This window comes from Glycine max, chromosome 11, assembly GCF_000004515.6.
Source record: "Glycine max cultivar Williams 82 chromosome 11, Glycine_max_v4.0, whole genome shotgun sequence".
Taxonomy (NCBI): domain Eukaryota; kingdom Viridiplantae; phylum Streptophyta; class Magnoliopsida; order Fabales; family Fabaceae; genus Glycine; species Glycine max.
Window position 1 is genome coordinate 2,359,518 of NC_038247.2, and position 26,546 is coordinate 2,386,063.

Genomic DNA, 26,546 nt, shown 5'->3' on the forward strand with positions numbered 1-26,546 from the left:
GCTCAATTTTATCCCCCGATGTTATTGTCATTAATAGTGCAAACATGATATCAAAACTCCTACAGCTGTTGGCTATTCCCTCGAGAGAGAATTTATGTGAATGGGCAAAATGAATCAACAATAAAAGGAGTATGACTAACAAAAATTGGGATCCAGCAGCCGAGTTAAATAGTTTAGAGAAAGAGACGCAACTCGGCAAAATACTATAATCGCCTCCTAAAATGTCCTTATTTCATACATTTTGGGGGTATAAAAATTATGACAAAAATAAAAGATTTAAAAAATAAGTGACGGTACCAATGGCCCAAAATCGTAAAAGGTTCCTCCTCTAATTCCATATGACAGGATAAAATGTTGTACCTCAAGCGTATAAACCAGGCAAAACTGCAAGAGGTTACAATGGTGTATATTGATGTGTTAATAATAATCCCTTTATATCCTGTGGCTGCCCTGAGGGATCTGTAATTCTTCATAATCCCCAGCCCAAACCTGCTTCAACATTTTAAGTAGCCCTTAGATAAACCAGATGCGAGAGGTTTATAACAATTTTGAATCATAATAAGCAACTGGTAATACCTTGTATTGATTGCCAGCATAAACGTACTCTACATACAACTCTTTAGGACTTCCAGGATATGGATCACAGAAACCCATGATGCCTGATTTTTTTACACCTTCATGAAGCTGCATCAACAAATAGGACATTCATCATCAAATAAAATAAATACACCATCCCGACAAGTAAACCATGCATATTTCAAAGGAGAAATGCTAGCAACAAATTCTTTTGAACACTCTTAACAGGTGACTGATTACTGGGAAGCCCAGTTTAGAGAGGTCTGTTTGATAGTTTGGGAGTAAAGAGGAGAGTGAGCTATAAATACCATTGTATATTGAATAATGTTCTTTGGGATTAATAAAATAATAGAATTTTCTCTGATTTTCTTCTCCCTCGTCTCTCTTTCTCTTAATTCTGTGTTCTTCTCTTGAACCTGAGTCTCTTTGATGTAAAACTCAAGGTTCAGAAATTTGGTTCCAATCCCATTAAACAGAAAAATATCGCCCTGTCTTTTAGTTTCTATTACTATCTGACCAAAGAAGCATGCTGCATTTTATCTTTATCCCATAGTTACTGCAATTTTTTATTCATCTGGATAAGTAGGCAGAAAAAAAAATGTTACACTTAGACCGTGTAGCTAACTAGAAAACTTTTGTGAGAGCATGCATAGTAAAAAGAAAGGAGGAGGCATACCTTGAGTTGGCCAGAATCATTAACTAGAAAATTCAAAGGTATTGTAACATCAATGACTTCTGACGTTGATTCAAAACTTGTTTCACTTGATGACTTTAAGTTGTTCACAATTCTCTGATTTCCATAAAGTGCTCTCATAATAACCAGTCCACCTGTTTCTAATTGCTTGTTTCTTTTCCTATTAGCCACAGTTTGTTGTAATTTCTGAGCTTTCTCTGCTGCAGCCCTTGCTTCCTTAACCTGCACAAATATTTTCCCCAGGGGAGGAGAGATTAACCAGGATATTCAAGGGACTTCAAAAGATTAGAAATCTAGATATGTCCTTCCCAAGACAATCTCCTATGAATTGGAACTATATTAAATATGGGCATTCATACCAGAGGAAATGAGGGGGGGATCGTGACATGGAACAAACTGATTCTGTATCTGATATTTGAAAATCACTACTGAGAACTAAAAGGAGGCACTTGGTGAACTAGAATCCTAATTCCCAGGTATTTTGGATTAGTGCAACATATTTGGGAATGAACTATGAAATATATGGAACTCAAGGCCCTAAGTTTATATGACGATTGAAAAATACTAAGGATTTCCAAATCTCAAAAGTGCATAAACTAGTGATCAATAGTAAATATATTTGTTATCCAACTATATACGCCTTATTTGGAGCATACTTGGAAATTTAACACAACCATGATGTTAGATCCCTAGTAATATGGCAGGCAAGGGACAATAGAGAAATGCAGGATTTCAAGGTATTTTAAATGACAATGTCATGCCAAACACTGCCTAAATATTAATAGCTGATGCACTTTTCACAAAGGAGTAACTGGATGATAATTGAAAGTTGCAACCATCTACGAATCCACATAACAATCAAATTTGATAATTCTCAACACATTCAAAATCAATGGTTAAACAAAACAAGCCTTAGACATCACAATGGACAGTTTCAAGTTGAACCATTGGCTGGAACTTGGATATTTGGGAGGGAGTGGGTTGTGGAGCCCTCATACAATCAAACAAAAGTGTGCCACACATTGACAAAAAGCAGATCTTAAATTGTTAAAAGAGCACATATGATGATACCTATCACACAGTGAATAAATTATAAGAAGTTTGACATGAGGAGGCTAATAGTTTGCTAACAAGAAACAACAACAATTTCCAGGAATAATAGAAGTCAATGCCACGGCTTTAAGCACATTAATCAACCATACCTGAGCAGAAGTTTTCTCCTCCTCCTCCAGAGCCTTCTGCTTATTCCTTCTAAGGTAATAAGGTTTAATAAAAAGTTTCTGCAAACAAGCAACACAAATATTTTGAGAAAGGATGAGGAAAATATCGTCAAACTGTTCAATAAACAAAACCACCTCTGTCACATTTAGCTGAAAGATAAATGATTATCTTAATTCAGTCCTATAGTTTTTCTGCATCAGAAATATTTGGTAATAAAAAGTGGTAAGTGGAGATCAAAGTCTTGTAACTAATGCTAAAACTTACATGAGTGAATTCACAAATGAAAAGTTTTAGAAAGTATTTTCTTTATTTTCAATAAATTTTGTCCTGCTTATCCACATGCTCTGCATTGTTGAGCATAAAACAAGGTTCAAATCAGAAGAAAATTATACAGAAAAACATCACCCAAAGAAAACATGGCTTTAAAAACTTTTCTTGCCCAACATTGCAGTTTGGTAATGCAGTAGAAGAAAAAATAGTTGACAACCAAGTGAACTAGAACAGGGGATATTGACACATTATGTTATTCCCGACTAACACCCCTGGCAACCATTGTACTATTATAGTTTTGTTTTCAAAACAAAACTCAATAAATAACCAAACTTTATAACATTAACCACTGCACAATATGTTGAGAAATAACATTTATTCCAAATGTTCATTACAAAACTAAGTAGAATTTGCACTTATAACTCCTACTGTATAATGATAGCTCATTTGAAATCATACTCCCTTCGGCACAAGGGGAGACTAAGGAATCCAAATGAGCTAGCATTATTTAGATTCAGAGGATAACAAATTACCACAACAAAATGCTTTCCTCTTAACTGGCATACTAACAATAAACTAAATGTATATATCTATGGTTATAGGTCTTCAGTCTGCACAAAGATAACTGGCAGAGAGCACTGAGATAAAAAGAAATTGGTTATTGATGTAAATTTTATTTGAATTCACCTTTAGAACAAAGTAAAGAGATGCAGGAACGACAAATGCTCCAGTAGCAAACATGGGGTTCAGATTCCTTGTCAGCAAAATCTGCAAGTAAAAGCTAATTCTGTTACAAAAGAAGTAAAACAAAGCAAGTTAAATTGGAATATTACTTGTTTTTAATAATAGATATAATATCTAAATAGTTGCTCAGCATGCTTTCTCATGTTAATTATGATACCAAATATCACAAAGGCATTTAAAGAACAAAGCCAAGTAATAGAACCAATAACAAAAAAAACATGACTTTTTAACAGAATAAACTTATATAGATGTTAATTAATAAAAGGGGTTGTCTATAGCACCCATAGGCACATAGGGTGAATGTAAGTGCATGTTTGGTTCAGTTCATTTTAGAAAAATAATTGCATATTCTTGTCAGCTTTCTGAGAGAACTTGCGGAGAATGTGATTATTTCTCCAAAACAATCTTATGAAACATGGTGCATGTTTGTCGCTTATCAAGTCTAATAAGGCAAATACGTACTTCTAGCACAGATCTTCCGAGCATCTTCACAACCGAGAACATAAATGAACCATCTTACATAGTATATCTAAATAAAGGTCAAAGCACAAAATTTTATCTAGTATCTATCAGACATGTAAGGAACCAAGAGTGTCCTTACAGGAATAATTAACTTCTGACCCCCACGATAGAGTTCAAATTTCCAGGAAATACCCTGAAAAGTTAAAAAGAATGTCAAACAGCTTATACAACAGATAATGAACAAGCAGGGAAAAAAACGCTTTACTATTTAGAGTTTACTTTATATTTAAAAAGTTTACTTTACTATTTATGGTTTTGCTGAAAACTGCACATCTATTGTGAAGTGGTATATTAAAATGTTTAGGTTCGTGTATAGTACTTATTGTAATGAAATTCCATTTTGCATTTACTCTTGCATGTAAATAATATTGCAATGAATATATATATATATATATATATATATATATATATATATATATGAAATTTTTGCTAAGTGCTTTTTCGCCTGTTCACTTTCATCACCATCTTATTCTCTTCTTGTACCTGCTTTCCTTTTTCCCTTAGAGGTAGGAGACCTAGAATAGAAGTGGTGGACTGGTGGCTGGTACAGTTGCTCTTGTGTGATATCTAGTGTATGCAATGAAAGTCATGAGGATGAGATAGCTGACTTTGCAGCTGAAGCTGAAGAAATTTGATTTTAATTGAAGAGGAGTGCTAGTAACATACTCTCTAACATGCTCCTCCTAACACACTCTTTTTTATTGGTTAAAATTTAGTAAAAACATGAGAGAGAATCATTAAAATGCATGTGGTACCTACAAAAAAAAATATTTTCAATAAATTTCATCCAATAAGAAAAGGTGTGCTCAAAAGAGTGTATCAGAGAGTGAGTTCCTAGCATTTCTCTCACTTAAATATTTAGTTGCTCTAGCCTCTAAGCCTTGGAGGCTTAAATTTGTTTGATTTGATGCCTTTGTTGTAATTGATAATTTGATGTGTTTGCTGCTTTGGTTATGAAGCTTTAAGTTTTAATCATTGATTATGAATATGTTTTTACATTTAGGTTTTGTTTGTGTACACACACACACACACAAATTGTTGTGTGATATAAATCTACTTAGGATCAAAATAGTTGTCAAATACCAAATTGATTTTATATAGCAGTAGTTAATATACGCTTTCATCCCCTAAAGCCTAAACCACATTATTTGATTTGATCACAGAAAAAAGGGAGAGAAAAAAAGATACAAATGATATAAACATGGAGGCAAATAAGAAATTGTTAACTACATTACCTGAATTCCTATTATATACAACCAGCGTACCGAGCTGAATTTGGATAACTTCCTCCCACCACCAACTTCAACCTCAAGGGAAGAACTACAAGAACAAATGGCTTAATGTCAAAACAGATAGCACACAGACAAATTAAAACATTGACTAGCAATGGGTAGCTAAAATATCTGGCTGATAATTATACTAGTGATCACGCATAATCAACATTAGCAGTCATAAAATATTATAGGATCAGTTAAAATTAGCATTAAAAGAGATTCCACTCACCATTTAATATGCACGAAAAGGTATATTGATTCAATTTTACATGAAATAATTTGGAATCAATAATGAAAATCCATATTAATACTGCCCTTGCTTCAAAACTAACATCCAACTGTAACAGCACTAACTTGGTCCTAATCTTTTCCCCCTTACAATTCAATTCTAATGATGATTTTAAAAATTTCTTCTTTGAGCATACATGTAGGATCCCATTGCCTGACAAGAAAATAGATCCCAAACACAGAAAACAATAAAAGAGATGCTATCACTATAGGGCTGAGCAACTTCATTCATTATCCAGTGCTAAAGGGAGCTGAAACAAGCATCTACTCAGAAATCAGAACTAATCCCCAAGTTTTGAACAAGTAAGAAAGACACAATATAGCATCAATAGAACAACCAAGCCTTTTCCTGCAACGCGGGGTTGGCATGATGGATCAACCAACATCATTGAGGCCTATCATAATCCAAAAATTCAACAGACATATTTAGATTAAGATCTTTTTTTGGTTTCTCCTAAAGTTTTCTTTGGTTTTCCTCTACTCTTCTAGTTTTAATAGCATCAATAAGTTAAATAATCCATCACAACATAATATTACTAAGTTATATAATCCTACAAACAAAACAATCTGTATTAGTTACACACTAAAATAAGAATTTAGAAGAACTTAATTCTCATTTAGCAGAGACACACAGAAATGAGTCCACAACAAAGCTTTACAATTACTAGTCGTGTCTGACATGTAACTACAACTAACACTCTTCCAATCAATAAAATTTATACTCAAGCAAGAAAGGATACAATATAGATTGAATAAGTCTGCAAGAATGCTGTTTTGTTAATTTGATATATAAGCTACAAGCTAAAATAAATTCTCAAATAATTCATTGAAAGCTATGGCAATAATTCATTTTTTTATGAAAAGACATTCCTTAAGACAGTGAAGAAACAAACACGGAAATAATCAACAAAGAGTTGGGTTGAGTCAAGATTTGAACCTACAAAAACCTTTGCCAAGAATATCAGATGACACTGAACATTTGAGCAACCAGAAACTGAAAAATGATGCCCAAACTAAATTTACATCTAATAAGATTTTATATACCTCCCAACTCTTCCCACAATGCAACCAAGAGATTTAGGAGAAAAACGATGAGTATAATGAACTGATGTCTCAAAAGAACCTGTGCCAAACTAAAGGAGTTGAGAAAGAGTTAATTCAGTATTAGTAAAGATGAATCTATATTGTCCTATAAAAATTAGCATTATTTGAAAGGCAGGAATGCAAGATCTATTATATTTTTTCTAATTTTTTGGGCTTAGAAAGATGGATAATACAGGGGAAAACAATATTTTTATTCAGAAAACATAGAAGAACCTTCACTTCTCCAGAGGCCGACCTTCTCCGCTCTTTCTTTTGCCACCCAACAGTTACAGATGAATGTGGTCCCAAAGTAAGCTCTATCTGTAACACAGATGAAAAGCTGTAACATAAATCTGAAAATAACAAAAAGCCCAATTCACCAATTCTGAGCTGTAAAATGGTTCCTGCTTAGATTGCCCATGTGATTTGGTTAATTACGGCTAAATTCTATTTCTAGCACAACACTACATTAGGGATTTGGATGTCTATAAGTACCAAATACACAGCTTGTTGATGAATCTCTACTACAAGTTCAAAATATATGCCATATGTCCCCACCAGTAACAGACAAATCATTCCTCTGTTCCCTTAGGTTTTGCAAAATCAAATGATGATAGATTAGTTGCTTATATGACATAGATCTTGCTTTTCTAAAAGAATGTAAGACACAGTAGCCAACTATTTTGATATCAACAAATCACTCACATAATGAAAAAGCAAGTGATTTCAAAGCTGACATTATGTAAATCTTATTTTAATACTTGACTAGCTGATCCATATATGTACAGCTATTCATCTCAGTTCCCTGTCATACTGTCTACTCCATCCCAAGCTTGCATCCATGTGCACTAGTTATTGTATTATTGAAGAGAAAGAAAAATTTGAGGTAGAGACTACAGAGTGTAGCATACATGTCCACTTGCTGTTTCTGACAGTTGGCGGGTCCATAAATTTGAAAGATTCAATGAACCATCTTTCAGAGACATTGCTATTCCCATTGTTGCAGCTGAGTGTGATGATAGATTGCTGGAATATGAAGCACAAGAAACATTAAAAGGATTGCTAAAACAGGCAAAAGAGTATGTTCAATTTGATTTACAGAATACAAAATTACCCACCGAGTTGTTTGCACCCCGATTAGTGCACGCAGACCAGCCGAGGCCACAACCTCTACTGACGAAACTTCTGAAAGTTGATGCCTAAACACAGCAGTAGCAGCTCCACCACCTTCATCTCCATTCACTGCTAAATTACCTCCAATCGTAACAGCATTGTGCTTTGATAACTGAGACTGGATTTCACTTGTCATAGCCATTCTGATACTCATAAACGTAATAAAATACACAAACAATCAGACAAAAAAACAAAGAGTAGCTAAACACATAAATTGCATCATGCAACTAACATTTCACTGTCAGGACTCAGAAAGTGTTTGTGTAAAAAGTTAAGAAAATAATTCCAGTACATTCCAGTTTCTGTCCACCATTGCTTACATTAACATTGAGCTTCAACATCATTAAAACCATTACTATAACAAGGTATTCTGCTGTAGGCTTTGGCAATATATGATTAAAAAATAAAATAAGCATTTCATTTTCCAAATTGGACTGTTAACTCCAGCGTTGTTCAACAACCACATTCATATTGATATAAATAAGCAAAAAAATATGATGAACGGAGCGATACCCTCTGAGTAGGCCATTTCCATTTAGATAGCGTGGCAAAGACATATTGGCCAGAATTGTACCGGAGGATTGAAAATGCGCCGCCACTTTCTCCCGTTCCTTCATCCTCTTCAATCTCTCGAGCTCTGCCTTGATCTCTTCAGCTCCATTAAGCTTTGGACCAAGTTCCAAACCAGAGGTCAACCTTCCATGCCGTAGATATCATATATTTGCCTTTTGTTTGGATCTGAGAGAATCTCATACGCTTCGCATATTCGCTGAAAGTTCTCCGTAGCAATATCCTTCATCTGGTAATAGAAGAAAACAAAACGAATGAAGAAATTGCAAACGAAAATGAATTACCGAATTAGCACAGAGACAGGGAAAGAAGAATACGTGAGGAGCTTGGTATTTATCGGGATGATAGACTTGCGCCCATTGACGATACGCTCTGCGAATTTCTTCATCGGAAGCTTCTGGAGACAAGTTCAAGAGTGCGTAGAGTTCTCGGTGGTCTTGTGCTTCGTTCGGTTCATCCATTGCGGTGCCTCGTTGTGGAAATTTTGGAACCCCGAGAGGTTAGGGTTTTGCAGAGAAGGAGATTCCAGTGTTTGGAAAGGAAAGGGTTTAACGTTTAAGAGGTTTTTCGCTTACGTCAATGGGTGGTCCAAATCATCAAACATCAATCGCTGACGGTATAAACTAGTCTTTGAAGGTCAACACTTCTGGGTGGGATTCGGGTCGGATTCAGACCAGTTCGATAAGTTAAAATTTAGGTCCAACTCCAACCTTCTTTGTCTTCCGTTTAAGCGGGTTACGGGTGGGCCGGTTGGATCCAGTCGGGTTGAGTCAATATTGGACCAAGACATTTTGGATTTAATTTTTTGGATGATTCTTTTTCATCCAACAAATTTCTTTTACATCCAACCTATTTTAAAAAAAAATCAATTTTATCATTTTTTATTTCTTCTTATTCTTTCCTTCTTTTTCTTTTATTAGTATAGTCTATCCATAAGATCAATCCATATATGATTAACATCATTATATATAACATTAAAATTTTTAATGTATATTTAATACACATATAAGTTTATATAATAAATTTTATGATAATTAATTTTGATTTAATAATATTTTACATATAAGTTTACATAATTATTTTTTTAACATAATTGACTTATTAACTTAATTGGTTAGAGCGTTATGCTAATTTTTTAAAAGTTGTCAGATAAAGTTAAATTTTTTTAAAATATGATGATTGTAGAATAAATTTGTTGGGTATAAGAAAAATAACCCTATTTTTTTAATTTCCAATTAATTTATTCATTTGGATTAGACTCATATTGTGAAGTCAAATTTTATCATTCAATTTTTTTTTAATGTCCATAAAATTTTGTATTGGTCTCTTTAATTGAAATTAAATGACGTTAAAAAATCAGCTAAAAATAAACCAATACATGACACGATGAGTAAATAATGTTCAGATACAAACTGAATCTCTAAAACTTAGAAAAGTTTTAAAGTACCGAATATTGAGCCTAGCAATGTATTACTCCCATGGGCTATTACATGCATAATAATAATTACATTTTACATTTTAACAATAATGGTCAATTTGCATCTTCACGGCTTCACGCAACATCTAGTTTCAGCTTTCACTTTCATAGTGGAAAGTCTTCCTTCTATAAGACCAAAACCTCAACTTCTTTATTCACTTAACAAATAACAGTGTTGTTGATGCAATAGTCATATTGCACAAGTCATTGGGTTTCTGTTTTTAATTAAATGAAATCTTCTAAGTTTATACATTGTCCTTAAAAAAGCTAAACATCTTCAACTTCATTAACATCTTGGTTTGGGTGATTAAGGATAGCATGTAAAAATTCATAACATAATTTCGAGTGGTTAACTAAATTAGAGATAATATGACAATTAGTACCACATAAATATTTTTTACCACAATAATTACATGCTGCAATTATATTTCTGTCTTCATTTTCAGGAAGTTTTGTGAAGTGATCCCATATATTAGAAATAAACTATTCCATTACAGTTTTAATGAGAGAAAAAAAAGAGATAATTATATACACAAAAATAATACACACCTATTATATTTAACACAATATTTTATTAGCAAATAGTTATTAACTCAGCGAGATTTTCTAGAAACACTTTAATGAAACTAACACACAATATGTTTCCTTCCCACTTGCTACTTTCCTCCTAAAAATAACCAATTTACAATCACAATATGAACTCAACTTTTGGATAATCAAGAAGCACATTCTCTCAAGTTTCTCACTACTTTAGTATCAAACCCAAAAAGTTCATATAAGCGATTATTGAGGAGAACAAAAAGAAGAAAGAGTCTATCACTTCTAATCTTCTATGTATCCAAACAATCTATCACTTATATATTATATTTATATTCTTTCACATACCTTAATTTTAATTACCAGTTATTAAACCTGAAGTTATAATTTAGCTCCAGTAAAATGATTCACCTTCAAAATAACTAGGCCAAAAGAAAATCACTCAACTATTCATAAATTACATCCACCAAAATCTTTAGTTAAAATAAATCCAGACACCTTTTACATGCCACCAATTGTAAAAGCAACTCGAAGTCCATGTGTGGATTCCAAATATGAAACTGCAAGGAAAAAAAAAACAATAACGACATATATCAACAAAGTCATAGTAAAAAGCGTACAACATTTTAAAAAACATAACTTATGAAATTAAAAGGTTACCCAAAAAATCCAAATCTTAAAGTGATCAGATGCACATAGCAAAACAGATTAAAAAGGTTACCCAAATAAATTTTCCAAAGGTGGGATTTTTGAAGGAAAATTATAGTATTTTTTCAGTTTTCCTTCAATACTTTCCATTAAAAATGAATTTTCTAGACAAAAGGATTTTTGAAGAAAAACTTTTTGTTATTTCTAAAAGTGGTTCTTTCCATGACCGCTTGGCACGATGTTATTTGTAAACAAAGCGACAAAGTTTCGTCTTTACACTCGAGGAAAGTTCGAGGAAATTTCTGCAATGGCCCCAGTCGGACAAATTTTCTCCTTCTCTATAGACCAGACACCACATCATTATACACCAACTCTTCTTTTGTGGATAGATTAAATATCCATTTTAAAATTGCAAAATCCGTTAAATTCAGAATTTCTCCTCAAAGTTTTCATTCCATTTTAGCTTTAAAAACTTTTTTTGGTCCCTCGTAGTATAATGCAAAACAGATGATTGGAGTTAATGAAACATAATATCTCATTAAAAAGCATAGATCATTCCACGTGTTCTTTCAACTACGCAAAGCTTCTATTTTTGAATGTGAATTATATGATCAATTTATCGTTAAGCAGAAAGTCATAATAGTTTACAATTCTTAATTTACAAATTATATACGAAGGTGCATTTAAATTCAATTGTCTTTATCAAAATTAAATCAACGTCTATAGAACTCAACAATTTTGATGTAAGATCTATAAACAAAATATATGATAGTATTATTTGACATCACGTGTTTGCTTGTGAATTAAATATTTAAATGTATAAAAAAAATAATACTAAAAGAATCATCAGAATGGATGCTTTCGGATAAATATTTTTTTTTATAATAATGAAGATTTTTTTTGGGTTTTGCATAAGTATCTTTCTTCATAGACAATTTTACAATATAAACAAATTTTATGTTGATATATAAAAATTAATTTAAATATATACTATCAAATATAATTTAATTTTACACTGTTCCTGTAAAAAATAAATTGTCATACACCCAACCTTAGACTTACAGATATACGTACTTTATTTTTTGGTGAACGCATATATATGTACATGTTTGTTTTTTCCACACCCAAATGCAAAGTTGTATATAACAAGTTTTGGACAACAAAAAAATCTCTCTAAGCCAAAACAGAGCAACCAGCCTTCACCCACATCACATGCTAAGCTAAGGTTATGCTCTTTGGAATGAAGCTAGGCCTGAAAAAGATTCTAAAATCAGAAAACATCACCAAAATGGACATGGAATTCTCTTCTTCTACTTAAAATTATATAACTTTTCATTGGTTTGAACTTTGAAGCTGGCGGTGGTAACGGAAAATGGGGTTGCACGTGGTGGCTGTGGCCATGTTCCACTTGCAAGCTACCAGACAGTGTTGGCCCTGTGGTGGCTTGGACCATTTGTCCTATAGCGTTGGAGCTCTTACTTAGTCTGTGGGTGTTCCAAGAAGAAGCCCTTTACTCAGCGAGGTTGTTCTTCTTCCGATTGCGTCAGATTGTGTTCAACAGGAATATTAATGGTACAAGGTTGGAGCGAGCTTTCCGTTTGATGTTGCAAACACTTACTTCCACCACCACTGCTTCAACAACACAGCAAGAAGAACAACTCAACCAGGACACCTTCAATACTCCTTTAACTCTCACACTATAGTCGCTTTCTTATTAATTAGCAGAGGTTGCAGTACTAGCTCATATGTGTTCTATGATGCGGTTCTATATATTAGTAAAACTAATTCATGCATTTTGTTATTTATTCGTTATTCTATAATTTGGGGTCTGGATCTCAACTTGTCACCAGTCAAAGGAAGAAACTGTTTCACACATTCTGTTTTCATGTGATGTAGTTGGTGATATTTGGAAGAAAAAAACAGTGGTATTCTTGGTTAAATGTAAACAGTGTTAATGTTATGCATTTTGATTTATATCCATGTAGCTGGGCATCGATTATCTGGTTCTGGTGTGTGTGGAGGCATAGGAATAGCTGTTTTTGTCGATACAAGAGATTTTATTCACAACTTGTCCAGGTTAAAAAGTAAAACTCAAAGCTTTGATTACTCATTCAGTCATATATGTTTATTTGCACATTAATTTTCTTGGACGATATTCAACGATTTATGCTGAAAGGTTCTCGCTGGTATATGATTCACACGGCCTGATTTTTACAGATACTCAAGCCCAATAATGTAGTATATCAGAACGGTTTGGTCACAGAGGCAGCGGAAATAGGATCAAGCTTATACCTCAAAGATCGGGTTGGCCAATGAATAATTTATAAGTACTTTTATGAGTATTATTTGAATCTTCAAACTTATCTTGACATTGGTAAGCATATCCAACTTATCTAAATTTTATGGAAAGAAAAAATGCCATAAATTTATGCAATTTAACTATTATGCCGTTTATAGTAAATAATAGCAGTCCTGAGACAGAAAAGAAATGGGGCAAAAGAGCATGTGTTCCAGGTATAAATTATTTGTTGCTCGACCTTGTCGTGAATTCAACTCCACAGGGTCCATGGATGCATTCTTTCCAACTCAACAAAAGACACTTTGCATGGTCCAATTTTCCGAGTTCTTCGTCAGTATCATGACTCATGAAGGATATTTTTCTAAAATAATTACGAAGAATGTTAATCAAAATTGCAAGGCAATGACTACAAAATTTATTAAAAGAAAAATTCTAAGCAAGTGTTGTTATGTACTTTTACTGTAACTTTTAATGAATTTTCAATAATTTTCTATCGTTATTTTTAAAACACTCAATATTATGACCCATAAATTATAATCACAATATAAAAATAAAAATTACTATGGATAGAGCTGAAATTGAAAACACCTTTGTTTCTATCTTTGTGTGTGCGTGTGATGTGTGGTTTAAAACGCAGGATTCTCGTTTTGAATTGTTAGATTTCCCCCTCACTAACACATTTTAATTGAAAAAAAAAATGGAATTTGGTTCCATTTCACTATTCATACTCTTATACGTGAACGACAAATAACTGTTTTATTTTTATGACACTTAATAAAACTATACAGGACTATAAAAATATTAAAACAAATGAAGAAAATAAAGTTTTTAATAACCAAAGTCTAAGATGTATTAATCTAAAATTAAAAAATAATTGATCGGATCATCGAATTAATTCTAATTGAAAAAATTTCATCATTGATATTATAAATTGTCCGGAAGTAATTCGTAAAGATGTCTTGACCTGTGTACCAATAAAACGCAAGATTTATAAAATCAAAATTGTCAGCACAGATTAGATGAAAAAATACTTTTGAGGATTACAAGATTTATAATTCAAAGACATTTTTTTTACCGAGAGATAACACAAATATCTGCTAATTTAACAAGTACTAATAGCCAGCACACTTTTTGTACATATCTAAACCTGTGTTTATCCCCTTGAGGATTACAAGAAAAAAGAATATTACATAATGATGCCAAAATTAAAATTTATTGTTATCTTAGAAATGTAAGTTCGGTCGCATGTTAAAACTTTATTTTCTTGAGTTGATTCGTTGGTTCCGAGTGTGATCTACCGTGTCCGGCCTAGCTAGCTACTACCATTTAAAAGCTGGTACTTCTGCCTCTCTCAGCTTTGTCCTCATTGATTGTTGATGAAAAAGTCCTCTCTCTCTCTCTCTCTCTCTCTCTCTCTCATAAAACCCCTTCGCTTCCTACTCCTCCACCTTTTCCAAGTTGCATTCATTCTTTGGTTTGGGCGAAATGGGTCGCAATGCAGCAGCAGCGGCAGCTTCTCTGAGATGGTCAACGACGTTGCTCTTGTTGTTATTGGGCCTAGTAGTAGGGACCAAAGCGACGTCGTACAGGAGGAACGCGTACGCGACGATGATGTACGTTGGGACGCCCAGGGACTACGAATTCTACGTTGCCGTTCGCGTCCTTCTAAAATCTCTCTCCAAACTTAACGTCGAAGCCGATCTCGTCGTCATTGCTTCCGTCGACGTCCCTCTCCGGTGGATTCAAGCTTTGTGAGTCTCTTTCTTACTTTCCTTCCCCAACACAACACACTTTCTTTTTCTTTTTCCTTTTTCTTAATATTTATATTTTATATTTTTCGATTTATTCCTTGGTTTACGGCGTAGATTACAATAGCGTTTCCTTAGAATTACATAATCTAGCTGTTTCCGATGAAGCCAGAGCCTTCCTTCAGTAATGTAGTCACATCACAGCTCGCCGTATTTGGGGTTTTTGGGAATATGCCTTGGAATAATTGAATTATATTATTATTATTATTATTAATTTATTATAAGCTAATGTAATTAATTAGTAGATTAATGTCCATTGACCCAGTGAAGGTTGAATTAAAATCCCATTCCCTGCACTGTCCGGTCTAGTTGAAATCCAATTAATTCCTTTCTTAAATACTAGTATGAATATTTCCAAATTTATTAACTTAAATGAGGGTTATTTAATTGAGAAAACACTCTGTATATATATTGTATGTTATCTCTCTATAAGTGATCATGTATGATAATGTTTTTTAAAATTAAAAAATTCTACTGACAATGTTTTTTTTATTGGTTCACAGTTTGAATTTTTTTATATGACAATGATTTTATAATTGATTGACAGATAAAATTTTGAAGAACGTTAATAATATATTCTTTGTAAAACATTTTCTATTATTAATTAGTTTTTAAATTAGAAGAGAGGGCAATTAAATAGTAAGCAGAAGTTATTATTTTTAATAAATTTGAGTGAATGATTAAAAATATATTTATAAGAGTAGTATGTTGTTAGTATTTTTTTTATAGAATAATGTGTAGAAATTAGAGATTAATTAATTTATGTTAGCGCGTTAAGTACAAAAGTTACAAAGGAAGGACGGTTTCAACGAATTGTTTGTGTAGTGTTTGTAGCCGTTTTTGGTGGCACCAACCAAACAGTTACAACTAGTATTATTGTATGACCACCTGATCACTCCAGTTTCATTACATCAGGGGACAGGGGAGGCTGGTGTGGTGGGGTTTAGGACGGTGAACCTTCATTTCATAATTTTTTAACTAATTTCTAATTCATTTGTTACTATTGAGTGGTGTTGATTTTTAAATTTGTCATCAATAGTACCATTATGAGCGATATTCCCCCCTAAATGTTTATTTCTCCATCGGATTTATTTATTTTACATCAAAAGACCATGACTTCAACTTAGACTTTTTTCTCCTTCAGCTTCTAACATTTTTTTTATTGACTTTCTTCTCCTCTGGTCAATCAACAATCATCAATCAACAACATAGTTGTCTATTGTCTGTGATTTATATAAAACTGTCTAGGTGTTGACATATGTCAATTTTTAATCTAATTTTTTCGAACATTAGTTATTATATTGTTTTCTTTTTAGTATTTACAGCGGGAAGAAATTGATTTTACTGCTTTAATTTTCTTCTCCAGCCGACCACGAGATTGTTGATCTAGTATCTCTTTCAAATTTCGTTTTTAATAATTTTCTAAAATTTAAATAAATGAATAACCGATGAATAATACATTTCATATATTTTTGAAAACATAAAAGTGTCAATATTTCTATTTGATAATTAAAAACGAATGATGAGAATTTGCAACTAATTTATTTATTTTTGAGTAATGTTGCATCGTCATCTTGTAATGTTCTCTCGTTCATCTTCTTAATGTTTTATAGAAATCTTAAATAAAAATAAAAATTCATTTAATATCTAGAAGATATAAAAAATGCATAATGTTTTTATATTAAGAATACTAGCATAAATTGTTCTTCGTTTTTACTTTTTACTGGTAAAAAATTGGACTTGGAGAAGGCTTGAATATCCCTTTGCCTAATAGTGAAGTTACTTTCACTATCACCAACTAGTCAAAGCAATTCTTACTCCCTCAATGGCGGAATTACATGTTACTTTCACGAATTTCCTGAACTGCCCATAGTTTTTCCATTTTTAATTTTCAAAACTATAGCAGTTCTGTGATGCCCCAGTTTAATTACGGAAGCACACTTTGATACATCCAATCAGCCAGCCAATTTTATGAGAGTAGGCCACACACTTTGTTGTTTGGTCGGTACCCTTGCCATTATTGAGTCGGGGAAATTAATAACCACTGTTTGGTTTTATCAGTGAAGAGGAAGATGGTGCAAAAGTGGTAAGGGTGGAAAACATGGACAACCCTTACAAGCGTCAAGATAATTTTGACAAGAGATTTAAATTATCTTTGAACAAACTCTATGCGTGGAGCTTAGTGGACTATGACAGGGTTGTCATGCTGGATGCTGACAATCTCTTCCTTCAAAACACAGATGAGTTATTTCAATGTGGACAATTCTGTGCGGTCTTTATCAATCCCTGCGTCTTCCATACCGGCCTCTTCGTCTTGCAGGTAACAATATTTACCTATATACTAGTGTATAATGTTCTGAATACAATGTAACCGATTCCATAATCCATACACACTTCATTATGTATATCCATTAACCACTAGGATTGCCTTAGTGATAGGAAGTTGAGATAGATGTACGAGGACTAAGATTTGATTTTTAGTACCACCATTGTACAGAAAAAAATTATATATACCCATTTGTTTTATTTTAAACTTTCGTTTCTTAAGAAGGAAAATTAATAACCAACTTCAAATTTTGCACGGGTAAAAGCATTTTTACTCTGATTTCTTATGCACACCAAAAAAATCTTCTGTGCACTTAAAAGTGTAAAAATTTGTCCAATCTTCATCATGATGATAAGTTTGTTGATAATTACTATGTTTTTAATTGATAGATAGATAATGTGAAAAAAATTATATTGATAATACATAAAAATTAGTTCTTTCACCATCATAATTGACCCGTGTCACATGGGTTCTAATATTTTATACTGGCAGCCATCAATGGTCGTGTTCAAGGACATGGTTCGTGAATTACAGAATGGGAGAGAAAATCCAGATGGTGCAGACCAGGGTTTTATAGCTAGCTACTTCCCCGAGTTGCTTGATAAGCCAATGTTTCATCCACCTTCAAATGGCACCAAGGTTGATGGAACATATAGGCTTCCTTTAGGTTATCAAATGGATGCTTCTTACTACTGTAAGTTCTTTGAATAAATATATTTTAAAATAAACTTTTGAATGGTGAAATCTAAGTTTGTACTGATATCCTTCTTGACTACAGATCTTAAACTTCGCTGGAGCGTACCCTGTGGACCAAATAGTGTGATCACATTCCCAGGGGCACCATGGTTGAAGCCATGGTATTGGTGGTCATGGCCTGTTCTGCCATTAGGCCTCCAGTGGCATGAACAACGCCGTCAAACTTTAGGGTAAGTTCAAAGGGTGCTAATCAGTTTTGGTGTTCTCTAATTTTATTAAGAGTTTCTAACACAAAATCATTAAGGGGGTCAATACCTGAAATCTTGAAGTGTATCCATGTAACATCATGTTCATTTTTTTTAATTAGTTTTTCTTGCATTATGAAAGCTATTGTGAAATTGACCCATCATTGGTTGGGGCAGGTATGGTGCTGAATTGGCTGTGATACTTATCCAATCTGCAATATATGTGGGAGTAATAGCAATGACGCGTTTGGCAAGGCCAAGCTTCTCAAAGCTATGTTATAGGCGCTCTGATAAGAGCATCACCCTTGTTCATAACAGCCTCAAATTAGTAGCTTTGTGGTGCATCCTTGCTGCTTACGTAACACCATTCTTTATCATTCCTCACACGGTTCACCCTCTTCTGGGTTGGATCCTGTATTTGCTTGCTACTTTTGCACTTTGCTCAATTGCAATCAATATCTTTATGCTACCAATGTTACCAGTTTTGGTACCATGGCTTGGAATTGTTGGGGTCCTTATGGTCATGGCATTTCCTTGGTATCCTGATGGGGTAGTGAGAGCACTGTTTGTCTTTGCTTATGCCTTCTGCTCTGCACCATTTTTGTGGGCCTCTATGGTGAGGATAGTTCAAGGTCTTCAGTTATCTCTAGAAAGGGAAGCTTTTCTGCCAGCAAGATTGGGAGAGTCTTCGCCAAATTCATGGTTTAACAAGTTATATTGAGCTGTCTAGTTGGGCACACCAATACAAGGCTGGGACAAAGAGGGACCTTCTTGGCAAGCTCAGCAAACATAGAAGGGAGCATGATACATTAAATACCAAACATGCCAGTAAGGCTTCACAATGAATCCAATCAACTCAATTAGTTTGAAACTTGACTGGTTAATTTGTTGAAGTTGGTGGATGAATTAAAGTAACTCAATTTGAGTTGAAAATTCAGCTCATTAAACAAATGGGCTGATCTTGAATCATGTATAGTTAGTTTGGTTTGATTGTTATATGAAAAAAATATTTATTTTAATTTTGCTTATGTTGAATTTATATTATTAATTTTTAAACTAAACTCGTGATTATTAATATTATATTATAATATAAATTTATTTTATTTTTTATTAAAATAAAAAATTGAAGCAAAATACTGTTTTAATTTTAATAAGATTTAAACCGTATTAGTATCTTGAGGGTCAATTAAAGTGTCTTAAAATTAGTTGCATGTAAATATCGTGAACCAAGTCACCGTGCAGGAAGGTTGGGATCAAATTGTTTACATGCCAAATAAGGGAGGATGCTAGAGATAGCATAGTCGTTATTGTTATCATCTTACAACAGAGCCAAATTGATCATGGGGCGAGATTAGAGGTGGGTGGTACGATCCCAAACCCGTCTTGCTTTTACCAATCAGAAAAAACTAAAGTTTGTACTCGAATTCAATCAATTGAACTTTCCCCATTAAAATTGAACTGAGATTAGATAAATTTAATTATCATGCCTATATAACACCAAGTGCAATGAAAACATATACCAGTTGCTTTTGTACCAACTGTGGAAGTGGTTGATTATTCTTATAATTGATCTTCCTTTTCCTTTATTTGCAAAAGAGGGAAGAAATATGAAGGAAAAAGTATTTCAAATTTAAATTTTTATTTCGAAGAATTTTCTGTCCTCTTAATTTTCATTGTGATTACATAATAGAAAATATATATATTTTACGTCTGTTTAGTGTTCAACATATTTTCATTCAATGTGTTTTTTCTTAATAAGAATATTTTATCTTTAATAATATCAAATGATTTATTATTTTATTTTATTATGTTAGTTGAAATATTTAATTAATACATTGTTGATAAATATTTTATTATTATTTTTATATGAATTAAACTCTTACAAATTTATGAATTGAAAACTCTCCGATTTAATAACTTTAGAAATAATTAACATTTCAGGTATAGAATAAAATAGCAATTAAAGAGAAACTTCCCTATCGAAAAAGAAACTCCAATGAAACTTTCAAAAGTTTATAAACTCTCTAATTATCTCACTATATTTTCAATAGAGAAACTCACACGTTCCAACTAACAAATGCTATGCAGAGGTCCCAACAACGATAACAGCACTAGTGTGGCTAACGTTTTTGCAGTTGCAGAAGTTAGAACAAGAAAGAACCAGGACTGCACAGCACCACGTCCACGGTGGCTCCCTTTCCGTGAAACTCCAATCACCATTGTTTTTTCTTTTCCCGCCATAATCATTATGAATGGCTTTTTACAAGTTTGGGGAAAATATTGTCTCATTGCCCCCTTTCTCCTCCTAATGCGTAAACTGAAAGAGAGAAGACGGGGTTCGGGCCCCAACGTTCAAAAAATTTTGTGGTCTCGCAAACGGAGGGTGGGGCCCACTTGTCTGGGACTTCAAAGGTAAAAAACGTTGATGAAAAAAATATTATTTTATCCATGCCTGGACCATCATGTGTCATGATCACATAACATATTACCCCCACCCAAATGACCGTTTGAAACACCACGTAGATGCTATCCATGGACAGGAAAGATAAGACTATCTATTAAGAAAATTACTAGTTGAAAAGGACGACTGAATCTTATGAATGGACCCCATTATATCGAGCATAATAAAATATTCGTGACATTCACCATCTTATTAGGAGGTGGATTGTCAATTGTGGTTCTCGCATTTGATAGATATATCATGTACATTATTCTGAGTAATCTTAGTTAGAAAAATTGGCCCGTGAGGGGCCGTAATTGATGAACCGAACAAACAAAATGGAAGCTACAATTGTTGTTGTAATTATCACATGCGCTTTAATTTATACTTATAGCATCATCAGTACATGCAACTGCATCCCACCTTTGACTTCGAAAACGCAATCGAGTAGAGCATGTAAAGAGTAAAGGAATAACAACAACAAAAAATGAAAAATGACTAGCTCACATACTAAAAAGGGAATGCTAAACTAAATTAAAACAGTAACCACTTAAAAGAATTATTTTCCTTTTACAAGCATACGATCGACAATAATAGTAGTACTATACTTTTCTATGAATATGAAGATTGCAGATCGAGCCAACTAGACGTGATTAACATTAATCACCAGCAATTATTGCAGTTGAGAGACATGCTAGTACCTAGGTGGTATCTTTCTTAGATATACCAAACCAAAAGGAAGACAACCCAATAGTTTTAGAGCTCAAGATTTTGTATGCATATTACCGCAATGCCAACCAATAAAAAATTTCCAAAAGGCTATATACATAAACAATTTTTAGCCTCCAAAAGCAGCAGGTAGTAACCCCAGTAAAAATGACCGTTGGAAAGACCATTATTTTTTTTCTTGAAAAAAAAAAAAAAAAAACACCTACCCTTATAACAACTAGTCACAATAGAGCCAAATAGTCTCTTACTATAAAATACAGAAAGTGCCTCTCTCTATCTTCTCTGGCTTTTTGGTTGCACGCTGCACATATTCCTCCAATATTTTAAGAATTCCCATACAAATATAAACACTGTCTCCGCTATTTCTTCAACATTTGTTCTCTCCGCGTTCGATGCTATCTAATGGCTTCTTCTTCACTCTTGGTGTCACTGCAAGTAGCGCTTGTGGTTTTCACTTGCATATTCCATGCAGCAACAGTGACATGTGACCGTAGCTTCAAAATATTCTCTTCTATGAACAACTCCTCCAAGAGTAGCCACCATTGGATTGGACCCATCGGCCACCGCAAAATCACCGTTGATGTTAACGGTGGCGGGCACTACCGGTCCGTCCAAGACGCCGTCAATGCCGTCCCCGACAACAACAGAAAGAATGTCCTTGTTCAAATCAACGCCGGGTGCTACAAGTATATATATACTCCTACTATAAAAAGTTCATTAATTAATTATAATCATAGCTGATAGATATGTTAGATGATTAGTACATATATATTTTCTATGTTTGATGGGTGATGTTACGTAGTATTTTGTTTGGCATTGGTGCAGAGAAAAGGTAGTGGTGCCCGTGACGAAGCCGTACATAACATTTCAGGGCGCGGGTAAGGAAGTGACGGTGATAGAATGGCATGATCGAGCCAGTGACCCCGGTCCCAGCGGACAGCAATTGCGTACTTACAGAACCGCTTCTGTTACAGTTTTTGCCACCTATTTTTCTGCCAGAAACATCAGCTTCAAGGTACCTATACTATATACTATATTTATTTCTTCGGTCTTGCACAATGTCTCCCTTAAAAATACTGGTTAACTGACTAAAAAAAAAATTGTTTAAATTATAAAAAAAACTTTAAAATTTTATTAATAACGATTTTACAGTTTTTCATTATTTTATTTTATTTTTTTAATTCCTCGATTAACATTTGCTTTATTTTTTAACTATAAATTATCCTAAATATTTTAGGATAAATATGTATTTTGATTACTGAAAGTATAAAATAATAATAAATTAATTCTTAAAAAATTAAAAATTTAAATTTAATCTCTAAATACATAAAAAAATTACATATTAATCCTACAAATAGTTTAATAACTTAATCACCCAATGATATAGAACTATTATAACTTAATAACAAATAACTAGTCTTTAAAATTTATAATTTAAGATGAAATTAATTCTAAAAAATATAATTTATTTTTTAGTATTATAATTTAATGAAAAAATTAATACTCTCACAAAAATGAGTATTTTAAGTGGGTGGTAACATGGAAGCACGAAAGGGAGAGGGACCAAAGGAACTATTATGGCCTGTATGTATTCCTTAAAAAAAGTCAAAAACAAATTGTCTTCCTTGACCCAAAGTTCAAGACACACACAACTGGAGTCCATGCATCCGAGTAAAGTGTTTCATCTTTTCAGCTTTGCCTAGTTAATCAATATGAACCGTAAAGCCAACTTTTTTTTATAATTTAATTTCTATATATTTTATCATCACATAACTCATGGCATAGTAAGAATTTCTCTTGTTTTTCTTAATTTTGTCTTTCGACACTCATGTACATTAAACCTTTTGGAATGAATGTATAGCTTGACAATGCATAAAGCAATAAATGAATGAATGGGTTTATGTTAAAATAGTGAGATGCATGCATGCAGAACACAGCACCTGCACCAATGCCGGGGATGCAGGGAAGGCAAGCGGTGGCGTTTCGAATATCCGGCGACAAAGCATACTTCTCCGGCTGCGGTTTCTACGGTGCACAAGACACCCTGTGCGACGATGCAGGCAGACATTACTTCAAGGAATGCTACATTGAGGGATCAATCGACTTTATTTTTGGGAATGGCAGGTCAATGTACAAGGTACCTCCTACATTGAAAATTCATAAAGTAATAATTACATAAATAAAGTAATAATTACACGGCAGGATTGCGAGCTGCACTCAATAGCGACGAGGTTTGGTTCCATAGCGGCCCACGATAGGAAGGAGGCAGAGGAGAAGACAGGGTTCGCATTCGTAGGATGCAAGGTGACAGGAACGGGTCCGTTATATGTGGGGCGAGCAATGGGACAGTATTCCAGAATTGTTTACTCTTACACATATTTCGATGATATCGTTGCACATGGCGGTTGGGATGATTGGGACCATGCAGACAATAAGAACAAGTAAGCAATTACCTCTATCCAACTTTCTCCATATTCACCACCTCATTTATGTTTTCAAATACTCCATCAACGTTTTGACAGAACAGAACAGATAAACCGTTCATTCCTTTCCTCTCAAACACTGTACTATGATTTTGTAGATGCACTCGTTATATATCATGTCAAATTGTTAATAGACCAAGACTTAAATTAAACAAAAAAAATAAGTATATACATAAGACCCAATACTGGTTTGACTAATGGACATGAGGATTTCTCAATCTCCCTATAGGGTTCTCAATCTCTTTCGGCTCTGGTACTATTGTACATGAGGATCGGGAAAACGGCACAAATTGTTGCATCGTAATGCATGCAATCATAGCCTCTAGGAAATTATAAGTCAAAGCAAACAACCAATAAACAATTGTCCCCGAAAAACGCAATCATGGAAGGGCATTGTTGAATGTTCTCGTTTTGGGAACAGATGCAACATTGTCAATTAATTGCGGCGTGAAAATTTGAGGAATCTTTAGTTCCAATTTATTAGGAAAAACTTTTAAAATGGAGTATTCGTTGTAGAATTTTAAATGCAGTATAAGCAAAATTTACTAATCCAAAAAATAAACCAAATCTTGAACAGAAGGAAAATCTCTCTACAAAGAACGTGAAGGAAAACCAGAATTCTTCTTACATATATTTGTAGCGAATCAAAATTCACTAAAATTTAACATTGATCACTGTATGATTACTTTGGTGAAGATATGAAATGACAATGGTGTTTTTGGGATCATATAGGACTGTGTTCTTCGGAGTGTACAAGTGCTGGGGACCAGGAGCAGAGGCTGTACGTGGAGTCTCATGGGCCCGAGACTTAAATTTCGAATCTGCTCATCCATTTATCAGGAAGAGTTTCGTCAATGGGAGACACTGGATCGCGCCATCTGATGCTTAATTAGTCATAACGTTTTTGTTAACTCACTCACCCTTTATACAAGTGGACAAAACAATTTACATTCAAATTCCATAACCATTGTTGCATCCTTCATTCATTTGATTTTGTCAATATAGGAATTCATTTTTCCCTCTTTGTAAAATGGCCGAAACACCTTCTTTCCATGATTTTTTTGTTGAATATTCATTTATCACCTCCAAATGTAGGGAATAAATCCACTATTATAATGACTCAATTTTTGTTTTAAATTTAAATAGAGTAAATTATACTCGCATGTTTTTCTCAAATTACACTCGATATTCCTCTTTTTTTTTGTGTTTACATTACTTTTACCCTCTTCTGTTAATGTTGTTACCTAACGTCAACTGAAATATGTGAGCAGACGACATTATCATAACATCTTTGTTAAATGTTTTTTGATTGAGATATTATATCAAACACCTAGTCATAAAAAATAAATATTTCTAAGAAAGAAGTTAAAAACACAAACGCAGCAACCAAACGACTCAACATGCACAAAAAAAATTGAACTAAAAAAAAGAAGAAGAAAAAGATGTTAACATATGCGTACTAACAAATTGGGTTCACGTCCAACACAAAGTTGAATTCACATTCAATTAGAGGGGAAAAAAAGAATAAAAAATGTTAAAATATTTTCAAATTGAAAATGATGTGATATCTTTTATGGAATTAAGAGGAAGAATATAAGTGTATTTTAGATATAAATTTTTATTAAAAGACATGTGACCAACATATGTATACTTTCTATTAAATTACTAAAAGGTTTTTAGGGTGAAAAAAGGAGGAATGCCAAATACAATTTAGTTAATCATTTAAATATGATATGGATATGAAATTAAATTCTGATGCGATTTTTCAATGGTGTTGAGCTGAATATTTTCTGAGGTATCTATGACATAAACCCAGTACCCTATCCTTCATAGCTTCTTCACTTGAAAAAAGAAGCAGCAGAGAGGATTTTTACAAATCAGACTGCCATTTTATTTGCAAGGACGAAATTTTACCTATACATATTTTTAGGAAATGTGCCTAATGTTGGTAACGAAGCAATACAGAAATTTTAGAATACCAAATTGTAAGTCTAAAAGACGGATTTGAGAACATTTCCTAAATAATTCAGTTGATTATAGTAGAAAATTTCACCGACTGTAGAGATTGGAAAACTGCAGATATTTTAGGTGAATTAGGAAAAGTAGGGGGGAACTGATTTATAATATCTTGGTTGATGAAGTTTTGGATAAGTCGAATATACCTGAACCTATTTTTCATCTATAATAACTAAATTCAATTTGTAAGTTAGCATTTCATTTCAGTAACTTTTTTTATCAGGGAAAAATAATATATGCATTAATCTGCACTCCATAGCCGTAAAATAAATGCCATAAAATAAAAATGTGACTATACACTCTTACAAAAAAGAGAATAACATCCCGTAATATATATATACTCTTAAAATAAAATTTATATTCAATACAAGAATTGAGATAAATTTGAAGTTGTTTTGCTTTAAATAAAATAATATATACATAAAAT

At 33.2% G+C, this 26,546-nt stretch overlaps 2 protein-coding genes and 1 pseudogene across 2 annotated transcripts; 2 read left to right on the top strand and 1 right to left on the bottom strand.

Annotated features, from left to right (window-relative positions):
- Positions 1 to 114: 114 nt before the first annotated feature.
- On the bottom strand, positions 115 to 9,017 carry LOC100808419 (chaperone protein dnaJ 13-like; annotated as a pseudogene).
- Positions 9,018 to 14,567: 5,550 nt separating this feature from the next.
- On the top strand, positions 14,568 to 19,470 carry LOC100809500 (putative glucuronosyltransferase PGSIP8). Its single transcript, XM_003538686.5, has 5 exons — positions 14,568 to 15,127; positions 17,246 to 17,504; positions 18,003 to 18,204; positions 18,289 to 18,436; positions 18,629 to 19,470. The coding sequence occupies exons 1-5, from the start codon at positions 14,862 to 14,864 to the stop codon at positions 19,170 to 19,172; spliced, it is 1,419 nt and encodes a 472-aa protein (XP_003538734.1). The 5' UTR covers positions 14,568 to 14,861; the 3' UTR covers positions 19,173 to 19,470.
- A 2,241-nt stretch (positions 19,471 to 21,711) lies between these two features.
- On the top strand, positions 21,712 to 25,279 carry LOC100810031 (probable pectinesterase 68). The gene is made up of 5 exons (XM_003538687.5): positions 21,712 to 22,306; positions 22,446 to 22,635; positions 23,551 to 23,757; positions 23,823 to 24,061; positions 24,836 to 25,279. The coding sequence occupies exons 1-5, from the start codon at positions 22,023 to 22,025 to the stop codon at positions 24,990 to 24,992; spliced, it is 1,077 nt and encodes a 358-aa protein (XP_003538735.1). The 5' UTR covers positions 21,712 to 22,022; the 3' UTR covers positions 24,993 to 25,279.
- Positions 25,280 to 26,546: the final 1,267 nt, after the last annotated feature.